General features: G+C 34.9%; 1 protein-coding gene across 2 annotated transcripts; it reads right to left on the reverse strand.

The window, feature by feature from the left end:
- Window positions 1-1,045: 1,045 nt before the first annotated feature.
- Window positions 1,046-22,130, reverse strand: LOC132561372 (U6 snRNA-associated Sm-like protein LSm4). Of its 2 annotated transcripts, none has more exons than XM_060226096.1 (5): window positions 22,055-22,130; window positions 20,290-20,331; window positions 19,873-19,971; window positions 17,907-18,081; window positions 1,046-3,909 (listed from the first exon to the last, which is right to left on the reverse strand). In XM_060226096.1, exons 1-5 carry the CDS (start codon window positions 22,055-22,057, stop codon window positions 3,827-3,829), a joined length of 402 nt encoding a protein of 133 aa, XP_060082079.1. In that variant the 5' UTR covers window positions 22,058-22,130; the 3' UTR covers window positions 1,046-3,826. The 2 variants fall into 2 exon arrangements, with proteins under 2 accessions (XP_060082079.1, XP_060082080.1); XM_060226097.1 differs by lacking the exon at window positions 22,055-22,130 and adding an exon at window positions 21,018-21,060.
- Between the last annotated feature and the right edge of the window lie 13 nt (window positions 22,131-22,143).

A 22,143-nucleotide genomic window follows, 5' to 3' on the forward strand; every position in this document is an offset into this window, starting at 1 on the left:
TCCAGTCACCTTACTCCCAACTGTTATATAATCCAGTCACCTTACTCCCAACTGTTATATAATCCAGTCACCTTACTCCCAACCATTCTATAATCCAGTCACCTTACTCCCAACTGTTCTAAAATCCAGTCACCCTACATCCACCTGTTCTATAATCCAGTCACCGTACGTCCACCTGTTCTATAATCCAGTCACCTTACGTCCACCTGTTCTATAATCCAGTCACCTTACTCCCAACTGTTATATAATCCAGTCACCTTACTCCCAACCGTTCTATAATCCAGTCACCTTACGTCCACCTGTTCTATAATCCAGTCACCTTACTCCCAACTGTTCTATAATCCAGACGCCTTACTACCACCTGCTCTATAATCCAGTCACCTTACTCCCAACTGTTATATAATCCAGTCACCTTACTTTTACTGCAATTTGAATATATGCTATTGCAGTTTCTTCATAATTCTAAATTTGTGTAAGTTATATTTTATGAAAGCATTAAGTACAATCATGATCAAGTGATGAAGATGAGAAAAGAAAAGGAAAGTAATTTTAAATTGAGTAATAGGGTAATAAATTATATGTCAATGTGAATTACAACCAAAATGCCAAAATCATGACTGTCCTCTTCTGTTGTGTTCTTACGACTGTAACAAACAGGCTTTGAATGGCATGTGGTGTCCTTCGGCATCGTGATCATAGTGGTAGCCACTTCAGAATGACAATTGCTTTTTACAAAGCATTAACTCGGCAAACAACACACAAGTATGTAACTTTACAGCTTGTGGATCCAGATTTTCTCTTAGATTCCAGTTGTTCAATAAATAGTGTCAACGATTTATCTTGTAGGAGTGATTTGCATCCAATTTTTCACATAAAACATTTTCAGCAAAATTCATCAATGAAAGAATTGAACAGACTTTCATAAAAATTCCCCAGCACGACTCTAAATGATAGGTAGTAAAAAATTTGTGTACCATATGAACTTCTCTTGGCAAATCCTTGGAGATCAAAGTGTACAGGAGAAAACACACACACAACACAAAAATGTTGTAAAATCTGTGTATTTTAATATCAAAACATGTTCTGGTAGTGATGGACAGAAGCTAGATTTCAGCACTACCTAAGTATATACTGGCTTACTACAGACGGATGGCTCACAATGTATTTTTTATACACAGGTCGACAGCAGAATCTCTTTGATGTACAATCGGCAATGATATCATATTTACAGACTAATTAGCCAACAAAAGTCGAGGCCACAGGTGTGCCACAGTAATCCTGCTTCCCCTCCACACCTACTTAAACTGACCCCGATCAGTGGAAAAACACCAACACAGTCCAACACAGGAAATAGGGGATCAACATGGCTGTTCTGAGATCCGATTAACAGACAGATCTGAAAACAATGCCAGACTTTGTGTGAATGTACCCTCTAACCCATAGCTCAGTTTTACACTCACCCGGGTCAATTGAAATATTGATTTTATTCCAGGAAACTAAGGATGAAATTTTAAATGAGATACTAGTAATAGGATTAATTATCTTTTGATTTGAAGATGAAATTAATTAATTTTCTTGCACATTGACAGGAAAATTCAGATTTACCTGATGATGACTTGGTAATGAAAAAAGGATATTTTTCATGCAGTTTCAACAATTGTATTCTATTGTAAAGTTTTTGCTGGCTCATCATTGGCGATCTCTTACATCATCAGATATCTGACAAAATTTTGATCATAACAGAAGAATCTGCTTTTGTTCATTAAGATGTGTCATAGGAAATTGGATCTGTTTTGAAAACCCAAAATGAAAGCATGCATCGAGTCAAAGTTAGGCCACACCAAGCTTAATACTTGTTGTACGTGATATATACGTCCCTGGTTGTACTCATTCACAAATCTGTACATAAGTATCAACATCAGACATTAGTATTGTCTTGTTTTTTTTATATAAATTTAAAATAAAAAGAAAAAAATCAATGTAGCAGAATCTATATTACTTCTACATCTATTAAATCCCTATCTGAGAAATTTTACAAGTATTAGGTTTGTTTGGCCTTACTCCAACATTGAAACAAATCTTTTTCAGTTCATCAGCACTATGGAAGTACTCCTATGATGAGATTAGAAATCTCCTCACATAAAATACAAGAAATGAAGATTTGAGAGAAATTTAAAAAAAAAAATAGAAGCTCAGATGTATGTTATTGAATGAATTTCATAAATCAAAGATTTATCTGGAGATTTTGAAGCATGATGTCTCACAATGTTCCATTTCTAAACATGAAATATGACTCTATTTATCATTCTTGTCGGTGTGTACAATTTGCTCTATCCTTTACACATTCACATGAGATTTCTACCATATAATAAATGATATTTTGAGATGATGTATGTCTTACTCGTAGAACATATCATTATATGGAAAATCATCTCCAAATCTCAAAAATATGCACATAACACAATTTTTCTTTAAATCTTTTCCTCTGTAATGCAAAATAACCATGTATATATTTGAGTTGCCATCTTCAAGTATGCCAACATACACCCAGTCTTTCAATAGCATTACAAAGCAACATTATAGCACTATTCATATACATCAAAATGACAAAGTACAACCACACTCTTTCAAAATCTCTAATGACACAAATTTCATTATATGAGAAGACGTACTGTTAACATACTTAACAAATGTCGATCCTATCTTAATATTTTTCCTGTAAATTTGTTATTGGATGTTGCACACATGTAGATACAGTTTGCCCACAACGACCGAGCACATTCCTATTTTATTATTATACCGATTACATGCAATCCTGGGCTTTTTTCTGGGGGCTCTTTTGGGTTAAATATTTCATAATATGGCCAAATTACCAAAATATATAAGCAACTCCATAAAACCTTCTTCTCATAATGAAATCAAAAGGCCCTTTCATGAAAGAAAAAGTCCTAAAGTCAATATTGCTCTATATGTAAATGGTCTCCAGGTGAAAACAGAGATGACATATTTTGGTAGGTGTGAAATCTGGATACAATGTATATAGAATTTACAGATACCTTAATGTGAATCTACATAATGCCCAATCTAAACAATTCAAGTAAAGCTTAATGCAACAATTACTGAATTCATCCTATTTTTTCCTGTAGGAGTAGATGTACTGATTTCAGAAGGCCTGGTTAAAGCATAATGCAGGACAGATACCTTGACTTCCACACAGAATAAATATTATTCCAGAATCAAATCAAACAATGATAACTAGATCAAGTATTAAGATAGTATCACCTTTATATAAGTTTATCTACAGCAGTCCTTTACAAATAGTTGCATCAACTCCACACATAATGATACAATGTTACCACTCTCCAAGTTATCATATTCATCACCTTTCATACCATAATTACACACCTGGTGGTTCTCTCACTCCAAATCACACCTGTCATCCCTGTAATGTTGTCTTTGTTGTCTGGAGTGGTTATCTTCTATTTTTGTATAAAAAATACATTTGATAAATAATTGTGAGAACAATTATCATCTTTAATTCCAACTTATATTTCTCATAGCGACCACATAAAGATGTACTCTCAATTAACAGCATCATACCTTTTCACAAAAGTAGGCCTTGTTAAAACAAAAAGTGATCAATGAATAAAACATTCCATGACTGTTTTATCTTTCCTTATAGAAAAATGTTCAAAATTGTATTCAGTTTGGAAAAAATAACAAAAAGCCCAAGTTCACCTAGGATCTTTTTTAACCACCCAAAACAAAACAGTGAACAACATGAATGAGTCTAGACATTGCCTGCCTCCTACTACTAACGTCAAACTCAATCACCCCTCCCCTTTCCAGGTCGTTGCTGGCCACCACCACGGCCTCCGCCCCTTCCACCTCCTCTGCTTCCAAATGCACCTGTAAAATATAACAGATACACACCTTTAAAGTCAAAACTTATTGACATAATGTTACTGATGTTGTTTACAGCACACAACAACTCTATCATGAGATACATGTACAACTACTTACATCACTAAATGACTACACTGATCAGTCACGACCACCAATAATGAATAAGCTTCACTTTATATCCAACAACAAGTTCATGTCTGGCCATAAGCCCAATCATACACTTGTATATTGCTGGAAATTATAGACCTAAGCTATTTCATTGTCATGTAATAATCCCTCCCCCTGGGCTTATGACGAGATAAATTTAATGTTAATAATGAAAGACGGGAAACCTTCCTAAGAGCTTTGAGAATGATCCATCATGGGTTTAATTCTCAAGAAATGACGACAACAAGAATTGTTTAAAGACTGAAGACAGACAGACTGACGACAGATCGCAGACCACAGATGCAAGGTGATTAGAACATATCATGATGCTTGGCTATCTTTACCGGTATTTCAACTTACACAAGCACTAGCAAACTGTTCTAACTTAAAGTTACAAGTCAGAAATACACCAGCAAATGTACTTTTAAGTGGACTGCTTTTTCCCTAACCTGTCACAAGTAATTTTCTGAAATAATTTTCAGCTCAAATTTGTTCATTCATTTGCTGTATAATTAATGCTGTGTTGATCTGAAGGGTCACCGTATCAACATCTGGTATATACACTCTAGATTTAGCAACTTGTCAGTGACTACTTACAACTCCTGACAGAAGGAATTTCAACTTTGTTGATGAAAGGACCAGATTTTGGGTACCTTTTTATGGTTTTGCTCAGGACCATCCAATCATTGGACACCTTTTTTAGGCCTTACTCAGGACCATCCAATCATTGGACACCTTTTTTAGGCCTTACTCAGGACCATCCAATCATTGGACACCTTTTATAGGTTCTGCTCTGGACCATCCAATCATTGGACACCATTTTTAGGTCCTGCTTAGGACCATCCAATCATTGGACATTATTTTTAGGCCTTACTCTGGACCATCCAATCATTGGACACCTTTTTATGGTCCTGCTCATGACCGTCCAATCATTGGACAGATTTTTTAGGCCTTACTCAGGACCATCCAATCATTGGACACCTTTTTTAGGCCTTACTCAGGACCATCCAATCATTGGACACCTTTTTTAGGTCCTACTTAGGACCATCCAATCATTGGACACCTTTTATAGGTCCTACTCAGGACCATCCAATCATTGGACACCTTTTTTACGGTCCTGCTCATGACCGTCCAATCATTGGACACCTTTTTTAAAGTCCTACATAGGACCATCCAATCATTGGACATTATTTTTAGGCCTTACTCAGGACCATCCAATCATTGGACACCTTTTTTAGGTCCTACTCAGGACCCTCCAATCATTGGACACCTTTTTAGGCCTTACTCTAGACTATCCAATCATAGGACACCATTTAAAGGCCTTACTCTGGACCATCCAATCCTTTCTATATAAGTCTATAGGTTGCAGTATCTCAGTCAGTAAAGCATTGGACAACACAATTGCAGATGGAGATCTAAGGTGTTGGTTTGACCCTCCCTATCCCTGGAAATTAGTGTTTTCAGGAAGCTTAGTTGTGTCCTTAAGCATGACACTTAACGCTTACTATTCTGAATGGCATGCAATGGACCTCCTGTATGTTGTTCAATGAGGTGCAGTAGCTACCAGCCAGTACAAGAAGACTTCATTCACCTTTTGGCTGTTCATGGACAAAACCCACCAAACAGAACAAACCATCAGTCATTTCAGATAATCTGACTTCGTTATTTCTGCGTCAATATGCAGTATATATATATTGATACCTTCTCAAGATATCACAAAAGAAAACATCTATACCAACTGCAGATGAAAACATTAGATGCCAACCAAAACATTTTTCTATATCTGGTTTTCATTAACTGCATCCTTTGCAGAAAACATCCAATCAGGACTGTTTAAATAAATTGCAGTAAACATGTAGAACATGCATGCCAGTTGTGGTGGTAATACTTTTCAGGGCTACTCAATGCCCTCAAATGATTAACTGTCGAATTTCTGTGAAATGACAGAAATTTAGTCCGAGGAACCATTGCACTGAAACCTTGATAGAAAACAGGGGCATTTATTTTTCTTGTTTTTGCAAGACTGCGATCTAAATGGTCCATTAGCAAATACTTTAGCATCCTACTGACCGTATCAACTGTTGTAGAAACTTCAACAAGACTGCTTCAATTCTCTATCTAATATATCTTTATCAGCGGAATCTACTCCGACAGCAAAAACATTTCAAATGTAAGATTTTTCATAGAGAAGCTGTTCCTTGTCATATGATTGTCAAAATTCTCCCCATCCCATCAACACACCTTGTGTACTTTGACAAGATAATCAGAGGTTATGCCAAATAGTATGATCCGGGCCAGGAAACATATCTTTATGACACCTAAAATATACCTTTAGTGGCCATAAATTTGAACAGTTAAAAACAGTACAGACAGTTTTACCATAAACACATAATCTTAAACATGATTGAACGTACAGTTACTGAGATATGTAGATAAAACAAATTTCAAAATCTGAAGTTTTAACATAATTTACATTATTGTATGTCTTTTGAAAGATGTCTGAGTCGACAACAGAGGTTGGGGCTATCACTCACTAAAATTGTACGTCTAATGTTTTTTGTCATTTTTTATCCTTGAGCGTGATATCCTGTCAATTAAAATGTCATCGTGTCGAGATATTGTGATGTTTAAAAAAAGAAAAAAAAATGAAAAAATAAAACCCAAACATGGGGAGATCACTCAGATAAAATGATAAAAATCACAGTTAATTTACTGTTATCATCAACGTGGTGGGTATTACAAGTAAAAACTTGTGATACAAATGTCCAACAGAGAGAAAACTTATATAACCAACACAGACCGTTCGGTAACAAACGCCTCAGAAATCTTTGATTTTAATGATAAACTTTAGACACAGTTACAAGAGTGCTTACTATGAATGTGGTGATCCTTCAAACCCATGTGTATACCTTAGATAAACTTAGGCTACATAACACATGCTTTTTGCTATACAAAAATGTACTTGCTGATAATCAAATTAAATTTTTTTTTGTTAGTGTCCTTTGATTTTCTTGCCTTTGAATTTCTAACAGACTTTTTACAGAAATCAGATTCAGAACTGCACAAAAGGCAAAATTATCTTATCATAAATAATCTGCTTCGGTTATTTGATTTTTTTTCTTCTGACCAACAAACTGGGGAGGGTGGGGGAGGGGCAGGGGGAGGGGGCAATGGAAGGGGAAAAACATGAACAAACAAACTACCCTGCAAAGATCTACTAGAGCAACTGACTGAATAAGCTGGTAATTCATTGAGAAACTGCTCAGAGTTAGTGATGGAAGAACTGGGGTTGATTGTATACAAAAACATAAGGCTAAGCAAAATGCATGTGTTCTATAACAAAAAATGGATTTGATAGGTATGGAAACGGTTTTCTTCAAATTGAATGACATTCAGTGTCAATTCAGGAAAAGAAATGCACTACTTTGTTTAAAAATAGAAAAACAAACAAAAGAAGTATGGGGTAAAGGCAGTGTAAAAAGAAGTTTGGGGTAAAGGCAGTGTAAAAAGAGGTCTGGGGTAAAGGCAGTGTAAAAAGAGGTCTGGGGTAAAGGCAGTGTAAAAAGAGGTCTGGGGTAAAGGCAGTGTAAAAAGAAGTCTGTGGTAAAGGCAGTGTAAAAATAAGTCTGGGGTAAAGGCAGTGTACAAAGAAGTCTGGGATAAAGGCAGTGTAAAAAGAAGTCTGGGGTATAGGCAGTGTAAAAAGAAGTATGGGGTAAAGGCAGTGTAAAAAGAGGTCTGGGGTAAAGGCAGTGTAAAAATAAGTCTGGGGTAAAGGCAGTGTAAAAAGAGGTCTGGGGTAAAGGCAGTGTAAAAAGAGGTCTGGGGTAAAGGCAGTGTAAAAAGAAGTCTGGGGTAAAGGCAGTGTAAAAAGAAGTCTGGGATAAAGGCACTGTAAAAAGAGGTCGGGGTAAAGGCAGTGTAAAAAGAAGTCTGGGGTATAGGCAGTGTAAAAAGAAGTCGGGGAAAAGGCAGTGTAAAAAGAAGTCTGGGGTAAAGGCAGTGTAAAAATAAGTCTGGGGTAAAGGCAGTGTAAAAAGAGGTCTGGGGTAAAGGCAGTGTAAAAAGAGGTCTGGGGTAAAGGCAGTGTAAAAAGAAGTCTGTGGTAAAGGCAGTGTAAAAATGAGTCTGGGGTAAAGGCACTGTAAAAAGAAGTCTGGGGTAAAGGCAGTGTAAAAAGAAGTCTGGGGTAAAGGCAGTGTAAAAAGAGGTCTGGGGTAAAGGCAGTGTAAAAAGAAGTCTGGGGTAAAGGCAGTGTAAAAAGAAGTCTGTGGTAAAGGCAGTGTAAAAAGAGGTCTGAGATAAAGGCAGTGTAAAAAGGTCTGTGGTAAAGGCAGTATTGAAAATGAGAAACATCTATTTGGCTTGGAGCGGAATGTGATATAAACCAGGTACAGGTATGGACACCATCTAACATCTTATGTCAAGTAAAACCGCATACCTCCCTAATACATGATCTCTTTCATATGAACCGTGAAAAACAACCACACCATCATGTCAAACTTGGCCAATTATTTCACTTTTTTTCATCGCCACATTTATACCTTGCCATTTCCTCCACCATCCTTATTTATAATTTTCAATTTTGAAATTCAAGCAACAGATGAACTCTTTGAGTCTAACAGGAACTCCAACTACTGTACATTCCAGTTGTTATATTTCCAGGGAGAAAATATGTAAACAAAGTAAACACTCGCTACCTTGTTAAGATTTTGCAGTAAAACAACAACAGATCCATTTATACGTTAAATATCATAACATTTATATGTTTACATTTGTGATTATTTGTTTGTTATTTTTCATTATGTTACTACATATATTATCCTGTTGATACCAGCTAATGTGAACTTGTCATCAGCTTCATTAACCTCTTTTATTAAAATAGCTAAACTTATTTGTCTCCTTTTTTATTTTTTTGTTGTTAAATAAAACTTTCAGCTTAGATTTTATCTGTTAATTTCTTTTTTTTTTAAATAAAACTTACTGCTAGATAGTGATCAATCTTGAAAGGTAACAGTTAACAGGGATGGGCATTTTGTCCAATAAATCCAGTAACACAGAGTAGTAACACAAAGTATTAACAGTAACAAATAGTATTAACAGTAACACAGAGTATTATCAGTAACACAGAGTATTATCAGTAACACAGAGTAGTAACAGTAACACAGAGTATTATCAGTAACACAGAGTAGTAACAGTAACACAGAGTATTATCAGTAACACAGAGTAGTAACAGTAACACAGAGTAGTAACAGTAACACAGAGTAGTAACAGTAACATAGAGTATTAACAGTAACACTGAGTATGAACAGTAACACAGATTAACACAGAGTATACAGTAACACAGAGTAGTAACGGTAACACAGAGTAGTAACAGTAACACATATTATAAACAGTAACACAGAGTAGTAACAGTAACACATATTATAAACAGTAACACAGAGTATTAACAGTAACACAGAGTAGTAACACAGAGTATTACCAGTAACACAGAGTAGTAACAGTAACAAAGAGTATTAACAGTAACACATAACAGTAACAAAGAGTATTAACAGTAACACATAACAGTAACAAAGAGTATTAACAGTAACACAGAGTAGTAACAGTAACACAGAGTATTAACAGTAACACAGAGTAGTAACAGTAACACAGAGTATTAACAGTAACACTGAGTATGAACAGTAACACAGATTAACAGAGAGTATACAGTAACACAGAGTAGTAACGGTAACACAGATTAGTAACAGTAACACAGAGTATTAACAGTAACACAGAGTATACAGTAACACATAGTATTAACAGTAACACAGAGTAGTAACAGTAACACAGAGTAGTAACAGTAACACAGATTAGTAACAGTAACACATATTATAAACAGTAACACAGAGTAGTAACAGTTACACAGATTAGTAACAGTAACACAGAGTAGTAACAGTAACACAGAGTATACAGTAACACATAGTATAACAGTAACACAGAGAAGTAACAGTAACACAGAGTAGTAACAGTAACACAGAGTAGTAACAGTAACACAGCGTAATAACAGTAACACAGAGTATACAGTAACACATAGTATTAACAGTAACACAGAGTATTAACAGTAACACAGAGTAGTAACAGTAACACAGAGTAGTAACAGTAACACAGAGTATACAGTAACACATAGTATTAACAGTAACACTGAGTAAAAACAGTAACACAGAGTAGTAACACTGAGTATTAACAGTAACACAGAGTATTAACAGTAACACAGAGTAATAACACAGATTAGTAACAGTAACAAAGAGTAGTAACAGTTACACAGATTAATAACAGTAACACATATTATAAACAGTAACACAGAGTATTAACAGTAACACTGAGTATTAACTGTAACATTGAGTATTAACAGTAACACTGAGTATGAACAGTAACACAGAGTAGTAACAGTAACACAGAGTATTAACAGTAACACTGAGTATAAACAGTAACACAGAGTAGTAACACTGAGTATTAACAGTAACATAGAGTAATAACAGTAACACAGATTAGTAACAGTAACACAGAGTAGTAACAGTAACACATATTATAAACAGTAACACAGAGTATTAACAGTAACACTGAGTAGTAAAACAGATTAGTAACAGTAACATAGAGTAGTAACAGTTCACAGAGTAGTAACACATAGTAGTAACACAGAGTAGTAACAGTTCACAGAGTAGTAACACATAGTAGTATCACAGAGTAGTAACAGTTCACAGAGTAGTAACACATAGTAGTAACACAGAGTAGTAACAGTTCACAGAGTAGTAACACAGAGTAGTAACACATAGTAGTAACACAGAGTAGTAACACAGAGTAGTAACACATAGTAGTAACAGTTCACAGAGTAGTAACACATAGTAGTAACACAGAGTAATAACAGTTCACAGAGTAGTAACACAGAGTAGTAACAGTTCACAGAGTAGTAACAGTTCACAGAGTAGTAACACTGAGTATTAACAGTAACATAGAGTAATAACAGTAACACAGATTAGTAACAGTAACACAGAGTAGTAACAGTAACACATATTATAAACAGTAACACAGAGTAGTAACAGTTACACAGATTAGTAACAGTTACACAGATTAATAACAGTAACACATATTATAAACAGTAACACAGAGTATTAACAGTAACACAGAGTAGTAACACAGATAAGTAACAGTAACACAGAGTATTACCAGTAACACAGAGTAGTAACAGCTCACAGAGTAGTTACACATAGTAGTAACACAGAGTAGTAACAGTTCACAGAGTAGTAACACATAGTAGTATCACAGAGTAGTAACGGTTCACAGAGTAGTAACACATAGTAGTAACACATAGTAGTAACAGTTCACAGAGTAGTAACACAGAGTAGTAACACAGAGTAGTAACACAGAGTAGTAACACAGAGTAGTAACACAGAGTAGTAACAGTTCACAGAGTAGTAACACATAGTAGTAACACAGAGTAATAACAGTTCACAGAGTAGTAACACAGAGTAGTAACAGTTCACAGAGTAGTAACAGTTCACAGAGTAGTAACACAGAGTAGTAACACATAGTAGTAACACATAGTAGTAACACAGAGTAGTAACAGTTCACAGAGTAATAACAGTTCACAGAGTAGTAACACATAGTAGTAACACATAGTAGTAATACAGAGTAGTAACACAGAGTAGTAACACATAGTAGTAACACATAGTAGTAACACAGAGTAGTAACAGTAACATAGAGTAGTAGCAGTAACTAGAAGTTATAATAACATTTGTTTGATAGCAGTTATTTCCTAAGAAAGGCTTGACTATGTTCAAGTGTTGGTTTGATAAGAAGTTGATGGTTATAAAATGGAAGACATAAAATTAATATCAGATCAGAAAAAAGCTCTTTTATGTAAAATATTTCACATTAAAGTGTAAATCAATCATTTAGAATCAAAATTAATGAGGTACATAACGGATATGCTGTTGGGTAAAAAATTCCTTTCCTATCTTAATTCGGAAACATTTCAGACAGAAGAGAAAGCATTATTGTACAGATCGACTTTATCAATACGAAAAACAAATCTGTCAACCGTGACCGCAGGTAGTCAAACATGACCGCTGGTAGAGAGACAGAGATAAGAGGTGTCGTAATCTCATCAGCCTATCCTCATTTACATCAACATGTTACATTGATCTCGCAAGTGATAGCAGACTTTATCTTATGATATCAAGGAATTTTTTTTTGAACAGACAGGAACAAGTCGTAATCATCATGCCATTTACCAGTTGCACAATAAACATTACGGGTGATTTACATGCAAATGGTTGATCTTTGAATGTATGTCGCTGCCTGAGCGATGTTTTGGTAGGATAGGGTTCACCCATATATAAATGTCCTTTTCACATTACCAACATTCATCACAAAGTCTTCGTATATTACATCCGGTGTCTTTTGTCATGAAAACAAAACTTTCTAAAATATTTCAAACTTAGACCTTAACTGTATGATACAAAATTAAAAGAACATGTACATGGAACACTTTCATTTTGAAGATGTTCATATAATTTTGGAATTGTATTTAATTTGATCAATTCTCAACATGTTTTTTCTTCAAATACAGACCCATTTTTAAACTAATTATGTATTTATAAATTTGGCATCTGCCTTTGGCTTTTCAACAGATAACAATTGTTACTAGTAGTTTAAATTCTTTCTTGTCTGTCTTCTAAATATCTAAATATAAGTTTTATATCATCTGTTCCTAAGTGGTGGACATTCATTTCGTTAGGAATACCCTGTAAAATATAAGTTTTATATCATCTGTTCCTAAGTGGTGGACATTCATTTCGTTAGGAATACCCTGTAAATATAAGTTTTATATCATCTGTTCCTAAGTGGTGGACATTCATTTCGTTAGGAATACCCTGTAAAACAACCTGATACCTTCGCTTTCACACATTCTCCTTACAGTAAAAGCATATTTTTTTTTTTTGGTTTTTCCAAAAATGAAGTGGTCAGATGGCGTAGTGGTAATGTACTCGCATTTCCACCAAGACATTAGGGATTTGATTCCCTGAACCAGACGTGAATAGGTAAGGGGTCACCTGCCCGACCAAATTGGTTTTACTCTGGTTTACTCCTACAGTAAGACCCTGGCCCTTGTGTGCTTCAGTCCATGCTAGTATTAGTATATTTAGCTGTTTTGTTTTGCAGGTGTTGTAATATAGAAGTGAAGTAATTCGTGGACACTCGAGATTTCATGTGTTAATAAGTCTACCGGTACTTATATTAACAGTTTGTGGATAAAGAGTAACCACAAAATCCACAAAAATACCCCTCCCCCTCTCCATGAAAATAAATGTTTTACAATAATCAGAATACCTTATGCCTCCCAGGATTTGTCACACTAGAGAGATTCCCAGGATTTGTCACACTAGAGAGATTCCCAGGATTTGTCACACTAGAGAGATTCCCAGGATTTGTCACACTAGAGAGATTCCCAGGATTTGTCACACTAGAGAGATTCCCAGGATTTGTCACACAAGAGAGATTTTACTGTTGCATTTGAAAAGTACAATGTCATTCCTAAGTCTTCTTTTACCTTACGTTACCATTTATCAATACTTAGGAAATGTAAAATAAAAAATAAACTGTTCAACAGAAGCATTATGAATGACTTTTGAGATCTTTAAGACCCAACTGTGTAGAAGGATGGACTTTGGAGAGAGTCAGGAATGTTTCAGCCAAGCAGGAGGTTGGCTATCATTGGTGCTCCATCAGTTCAAGAATGAACATTTGATATGACAAGGAGTGCATCAGTTTTCACTCTTGTCAATATCCTACAATCAGCAGATTTTGAGGAGAAGATAAAAACATATCATGACAGCTTCTTTACTAAAGAGGAACTCTGATGGTCCATCCATGATAGTGTGCTGAAATAAACCAGATTTCAACAAAAGTTGAGAGTAACAATGTCAGTTTTAAACACAGGACTGAACAGATGCTGGTAGCTGTTGTGTTGCAACCATCACTTATCACAAAGTGAAACAATCCCCATCACAATATAACCAAAGGGCCAGCACTGGCTAGAGGCTGAGAAGGAAGATTCTGAAGAGCTGAATGGTGTAAAGGATAATGACAATGAAGATGCTATCAACAAAACAGTGACCCTCAAAAATAGAGTCAAGTACTAACATCATATCACAATTCAGGAAATGGTATCACAAATCACATAATGAATCTTGCCTCACAATGCCTGCATTCTGACCAACAGTGACCAGCAGTGACCTGCATTCTGACCAACAGTGACCTTCATTCTGACCAGCAGTGACCTGCATTCTGACCAGCAGCAGGGCTCTCGATCTGTCAGATTATCGAATATCAGCCCCATTCCCAATGCAAAATAGTATCTTTTTTTCCCAATTTAGTCCCGAAGTTTTCCCAATTCTAAGGAAAATACCATTATTTTTCCCAATTCTAAGGGCCCCAGGCCCCAGTCCCAAAATAGGTTGTGAGAACCCTAAGCAGTGACCTGTATTCTGACCAGCATTCTGACCAGCAGTAATTAGCATTCTGACCAACAGTGACCTGCATTCTGACCAGCAGCAGTGACCAGTTTTAGTTGTCAACTGATTGGCTGATGACCAATGTTGACAACAGTGTTAAAACACACACAGATAAATTAGGACAAAATTTTTTGTGATTTTACTTTAAAGGCAGTTTTCTTTCTTTTCTCTGTTTTTTACATCACAAATGGATGATGGTTTCTCTATCTACATAAACATTATTATCAAGGTATCTGATAATACTTTTTTCTCTCGATTCTATTACAACACATAGTCTACAAAAACCTGGAAACATTACATCCTGAATTTCTCTTACTGGGTGTAAATTTAACCATAAACTTTCTACTGCAATCACACCTTTTATAGGACTTAGTTATAGTGTGTAAGATATGGATGCCCAGCAGCAATATAGAATTTCCCTTTTTTTAATATCAACAGTGAGTTTGTGTGAGGTGTGGTCATCATGTTGAAATAACACTATTTCAGATAGAACAGGATCCTGAGTGAAAGGGGTGTTACAAGGCATATAGAAGGCCCCTACCCCCATTAAACAGTAGGTATTTCTTGATAATAGCTATTTTAGATCTTGTAAAAACAGTGCCAACTTTAGTAAAAAGCATTACGGTATGCATGCTTGCATACCAAACATTTTTGATCAGTTTACAGACCAAGGGAGACAACTGCTCAAATAAGAATACACATGAATAATATGAAATTAATAATATTTTCTGACATGTTCTATAAAATCTAGGGATCTTTACACTCCTAGTGACTATTGAGAGATAAGTATTAAAAAATTGAAGTCCCATTATATCTATCATTTGGCAAATTTCTGAAAGGTCCACTTGGATATTATGCAAAGACAACATTAACACATACATAAGCTGACTGATATCTACTGAGAAACACTTGGTGGGTATACAACATTAACACATACATAAGCTGACTGATATCTACTGAGAAACACTTGGTGGGTATACAACATTTAACACATACATAAGCTGACTGATATCTACTGAGAAACACTTGGTGGGTATACAACATTAACACATACATAAGCTGACTGATATCTACTGAGAAACACTTGGTGGGTATACAACATTTAACACATACATAAGCTGACTGATATCTACTGAGAAACACTTGGTGGGTATACAACATTAACACATACATAAGCTGACTGATATCTACTGAGAAACACTTGGTGGGTATACAACATTTAACACATACATAAGCTGACTGATATCTACTGAGAAACACTTGGTGGGTATACAACATTTAACACATACATAAGCTGACTGATATCTACTGAGAAACAATTGGTGGGTATACAACATTAACACATACATAAGCTGACTGATATCTACTGAGAAACACTTGGTGGGTATACAACATTTAACACATACATAAGCTGACTGATATCTACTGAGAAACACTTGGTGGGTATACAACATTAACACATACATAAGCTGACTGATATCTACTGAGAAACACTTGGTGGGTATACAACATTTAACACACACATAAGCTGACTGATATCTACTGAGAAACACTTGGTGGGTATACAACATTTAACACATACATAAGCTGACTGATATCTACTGAGAAACACTTGGTGGGTATACAACATTTACACATACATAAGCTGACTGATATCTACTGAGAAACACTTGGTGGGTATACAACATTAACACATACATAAGCTGACTGATATCTACTGAGAAACACTTGGTGGGTATACAACAATAACACATACATAAGCTGACTGATATCTACTGAGAAACACTTGGTGGGTATACAACAATAACACATACATAAGCTGACTGATATCTACTGAGAAACACTTGGTGGGTATACGACATTTAACACATACATAAGCTGACTGATATCTACTGAGAAACACTTGGTGGGTTTACAAATAGAAACGAATAAAATCAGGTCCAACTGAATATACCAATCAGTGTTATACAAAGTTCCGAAGGATGCCACAAAAAAAAACACATGACAAATCTGCGTACTTTGCACGGGAATGTTTACACAAAGTGTAATGATGCGTGTGTTGTGTTCTTGTGATTTCAGATGACCGGTAGAATGCTGGTGAATAGCCATTTGGCAAGAATCGTAAATACAAGCATGTTTACAAAGAATAGATTTCAGCTGCTTTTGTATCAAAACCCCCAACAATAATGTCTTGAGTATTTCTCAGTTAATTTTAATTATAACCATATGAATTTTTGTCTTTGGCTTTTCAGTGAGAGTTAATGGACAAAAACAATCATGGAAATCTGAAATAAATTTCTTCTGTCTTTCTGTCTATCTGATATAAATTTCTTCTCTCTTTCTACTGTCTATCTGATATAAATTTCTTCTCTCTCTCTACTGTCTATCTGATATAAAATTTCTTCTGTCTTTCTGTCTATCTAATATAAATTTTCTTCTGTCTTTCTGTCTATCTAATATAAATTTCTTCTGTCTTTCTGCTGTCTATCTAATATAAATTTCTTCTGTCTTTCTGTGTCTATCTAATATAAATTTCTTCTGTCTTTCTGTGTCTATCTGATATAAAATTTCTTCTGTCTTTCTGTCTATCTAATATAAATTTTCTTCTGTCTTTCTGTCTATCTAATATAAATTTCTTCTGTCTTTCTGCTGTCTATCTAATATAAATTTCTTCTGTCTTTCTGTGTCTATCTAATATAAATTTCTTCTGTCTTTCTGTGTCTATCTGATATAAAATTTCTTCTGTCTTTCTGTCTATCTGATATGAAATTTCTTCTGTCTTTCTGTCTTTCTGATAATTTCTTCTGTCTTTCTGCTGTCTACCCATTAATCATCACCTAGACTTAAAGCATTGGTTACCATTAAAATGATATAAAGAATATTCTGATCCCAAACTCATTATGGCTGTTTAAAAATTCTAGATGCATACATTTCATTACTTTTTTACTCCCTTTAGAAACCAACACATAATAACCAATCACAAGAAATGACCCATGTTTTGAAAAATTTACAAATGAGTGTTTAAGTTTAATATCCTAAAAAGCACAAGAATTATTTTCAAATGTTTGCATATTTCTTTATTTTACAAGGATGGAAATTTTAAAAAAGTAAAGATAATAATCCAAAATTACTTGATCCAGAATTTTTTCTTGAAGGAGAATATGTAGAAACTGTACCAATAGGGGTTCATAATTATCTTCCCTTTTTTGCACTACCCAGGGTTAGTGAAAAGGATGTATTTTTCTAAGGAAATTCTTAGTCTGATCTAATCTTCATGACATTTGTTCACAGTAACCTTACCTCGACCTCCTCGACCTCTCTGTGGGCCACCACGACCTCTCATCTCTCCACGACCTTTGGACTTCTGAATGACCTCTTCCTTCACCATATCGATGACTTCATCTGGGATACGTAAGTATTTGATAGTGCTGCCTCGGATGTAACATTCTGGCATCCTCCAGAAACGATCACCATCCTAATGAAATCAAGGAGGAAATTGAAGAAATATTGTAAAGGACATTTTTAATTTTCATCTGTGTTAATTGGTTTTACACAGGTAAGCTGATACGATTTGTGTTCGTGTTTTGTAATGTGGCATACGTCTCATTCCCCTAGATATTCACATGTAAATTCCTATAAAATAGAGTTCAATAATTACTTATAACTTTGACTTGATTCCAAGAGAGATTTTATTTGATGACTTCATTTCCAGTTTGTTCAAATTACAAAATCTGATTTCATGCTCCCATGTCCCAATAAAATACATTTATTGACTAAATAATGTCATTAGCAATAACAAAGAACTGGGCAGGTTTGATTGAACAGTTTGAGCACTTGGTCCACTACTGTTTGTCTATAAGGACAAAAATACTAAGTTTACTTAGTGTTTCTTATTGGCTTTGACTACACCGTTTGAGACCTGTATTTAACAGGGTGTATTCTCAAGTTCATTCCAATTTATGTCTGAAATGTTACATTTCAAGCCGACATACCAGTTTCAACACATAAATGGAAAAAACTGAAAACAAATCTTGAGAATAATTTTCAACGAACACTGTTTTCTTTAATATTTCACATATAAACCATGTTGTTTCTTGGAAAGAAAAAGAGAACAACATCATTAAAATCAATATAATGTAAGTGGAAGTGAAAAAATGAAATTACAATAATTTCCCAAGTCTTAGAGAGTTATGCCCCTTGATCAGAACATACAACATAACTTGCCCAAGTAATAATTACATTATGAATCCTTTGCTTTGAATGATATAACCCCATGTGTTTGTGTTACTGACACCAGTACAAGAGAATTTATATAAAGGCTCAACATCATCACTTTGCAGAAAGGACATCACATGAACATATTGTGTGATTTTTGAGAATATTTCCTATCGGTCATAAATTCTACAGGCGTAAAGATAAAAGTCTGTATTGTATTTCTGTAAAAACTTTATGTTAAAGTGATCATTTTCATTAAACTTGGTTGAACCATTCAAAAGTGCTATTGGTGTATCATCATCGAATTCAGGGATCACCCTGTACCTATTTTGACATTTGATGAAATGTGTGTTCACCTAAATGTAACCTGTGGATTGTAAGACCATATTAAGTTTTATTTATATCATTTCTCGACTTGAAAGACAAAATTCGCAGAATTAAGGGAATATCGGGAGACAAATTTGAAATTCTACTGGCAAAACAGAACTGCCAAAGACAGTTTACATAGTGTTAGTGAGATAACTTGGATAGGTCTGCAGTTGTATACTATGGTCAGTTGATATTGTGAGAAATTCTGAATGTGCTGTTCATCATCCAGTCCTGCAACACAGCACAGCACCTACAATCTGCATGCAGTAGGTTATAAAGTGACCTGAGAATTAGCTCCAGTGCAGGTAAATATAGATTCATCGTGATCTGTGTTGAATGTTATTATACATTTTTAGCATGAAATATTTAAAAATATTAATGTAAACCTTGAAAACCTGTAATAACTTCCTAAATATTCATCTAGAATTGAAATTATTTCTCAGGTCCCTGTACAGTATTTCTTCTGTTGGTTTCACTGCAGCCTGTGCCTGGATAGAATGGGAGATTACACAATATTTTTGAGAGAGAAAGAGAGAGAATTGGAAAGTTTTTTTCTAAAATTAAAACAATTTGGGGGTGAGGGGGTGAGGGGGAAACAGTTTAGTTTTTGACTAGAGGAAGCAGTCTGTTTTCAGCAGTGAAAAAAACAAATGAAATTGTTTTTTTGAAATTGTTATCTTACCCTTGATGTGCAGATGACCTCTCGAAGATTGATATTCATCCAGTTATCACAGCTAACCAAATGACCATTGTACGTCTCTCCATTTTTCAACTCCACCAGCTGTGTGGAAGATAAGATATCAATGAAATAAAATGAGCAAATCTCATCAAATTCTCGAATTTTTAGAAAGCTTCCACCTGGAACTGGGAAATATGGAAAATATATATATAATTCTGTGGGATAAACAATTGATTGTCTGATCATTTTTTTGTTAGAAATGGTAAAATCTCAGTCTGATTGATTCCTTTTTTTCAAATCAACGGATCTATGTGTTACAACTCCTACATACATTGTATACATAAAAGGTCTTAGTTAGACTGATTGGAGTCAAAAGTCACTAAACATCTAACAATGTTGGGGTAATGTTGTACGACTTACCATGGGGTGGTTCACAGCCGTCCTCAGAAGAGAAAGGGGTAACTACAAGATTAAAAAAGAATTAAAGTATGTTACAATTGTTTTCTTTAAAACTATTTGAAATTATCTTGTATTGGAGAAACACGCTGATACTCAGAGTAGGTACTGGAGCACAGGCAATTCTGACTACACTAGTAGATTTGGCTATATTGCCAAAATTGACTATACATATAGAGGGCAAATGTAAACAATTGAGTCATATCTGATTGCAATCATGGTGTGCACATAAAAAAATGGACAACAAATCAAAGCGGGTTGGAAAAAAGAATGGTTAGTGTCATAGGACACCATTTCTGCTGAGCCAGTTGAATTTCATCATTGCGATTTTTTGGTACTTTTCTCAACATGTTTGGATAGTGAAACATGAAATTTCCTTAATTCATTATCTTAAAAACTCATATCTCAGTTGCTTCAATTGCAAGCAGTGAATGACATCATATTAGATAGACTTGCTCTAGAGGTTATAACTGAAACTATGTAATTCCCAGAAATCACCTGAAATTGAGCATAGAAACAAAAAACATTCATTTCACTGACATACATGATTTGTCATCTATTTTTTTCAACCTGTATAGAAGAATTTTGTGGTACCTAATCTGTATGGTTACATTTGTCCTATATATGTATAGACAGATATGATTATATTGCCAAATCCGCCTTTTTAGCCAGATTTTCTGGTGCTCCAGTACCTAACTGTCACTCCATAGGACCATTACACATCATGGGAGTATGCTCAATCTGCATATTTGTCAAGATGAAGAAAAAGTAATCTTGTTCACCAAAATGCTTCATCATGTGTGCAGAGAACAAGAGTTTGGTTGAATAAGACTAAGCAATTAGTATCTTACCAGGCAAACCTACAGAGATTGTCTGAATGGATAAATTAGGAAAATAAAACATCATGAACTAGTTAGGAACACAGTAAATACAATATTTTCAATTAAATAAATAGGTCTGAGAAAACCATTGAGTTGTATATGATATGCAAACTGGCCAATTATATGCTAATATTGGTATAGATTTGTTACTAAAATAGCCAAAATCATTTAAACAGCAACTTTTGCAATATATCAGTAAAAGTCATATAAATTTATGACAAGTTTTTTTTTTTTTTACAAGAAGACGTTTACTGAAAGTGCTGGCTACTTAGAAACCTGATGCAACGGTGCTACCATAGTACCTGAACTTTCATAACAAAGACCATATTCACTGGAGTACAGCATCTATTTTAAGTATTTTCCCCACAGGCAAATAATTTTTCGCAGTTGTATGTCTCATGACTGAACTAATCTATCATGGGCTGAAAATGGGAAAAGCTAAGTTTAAAGTGATTCGGTTATTTTTGGTTATCCATACCCAAATTGGCGTATACAAATTGCCAGCTGGCGTATTACACGTTAATTGTGGTTTTCAACCCGACCTGATCAATGTTGTCGCCAAATATATTGTCCTGTCCGTATACCATAATGAACACAGCAGTGAAAATATTGCATTTATTACGCGTGGTGATATAACGGACTTAGATATAGATACATCTTAATCCGTGGTGTTACACACTAGGACCTCCGAGGAACTGAACAACAGAAAGCCGGCAATTTTTTTAACAATTAGCAGTGATTAGTTGTCTGTAATTTACGTACACTTCAATTCACTATAAGCGTTTAAAGGGTATAATTTACGTGTGATGACAGATTATCATATATGAGGGGGTTTACTAATTACTTACCATTATTGAATGTTCATGCAGATAATGTCGTGAGCTGTTTCTCGTCAAAACGAAATTGAAACGCGAGGTAACGCGAACCGGAAGTGCAC

Source organism: Ylistrum balloti, unplaced genomic scaffold, assembly GCF_031769215.1.
Source record: "Ylistrum balloti isolate Yb309-2 unplaced genomic scaffold, AGI_CSIRO_Ybal_v1 Utg371196, whole genome shotgun sequence".
NCBI classification, from domain to species: domain Eukaryota; kingdom Metazoa; phylum Mollusca; class Bivalvia; order Pectinida; family Pectinidae; genus Ylistrum; species Ylistrum balloti.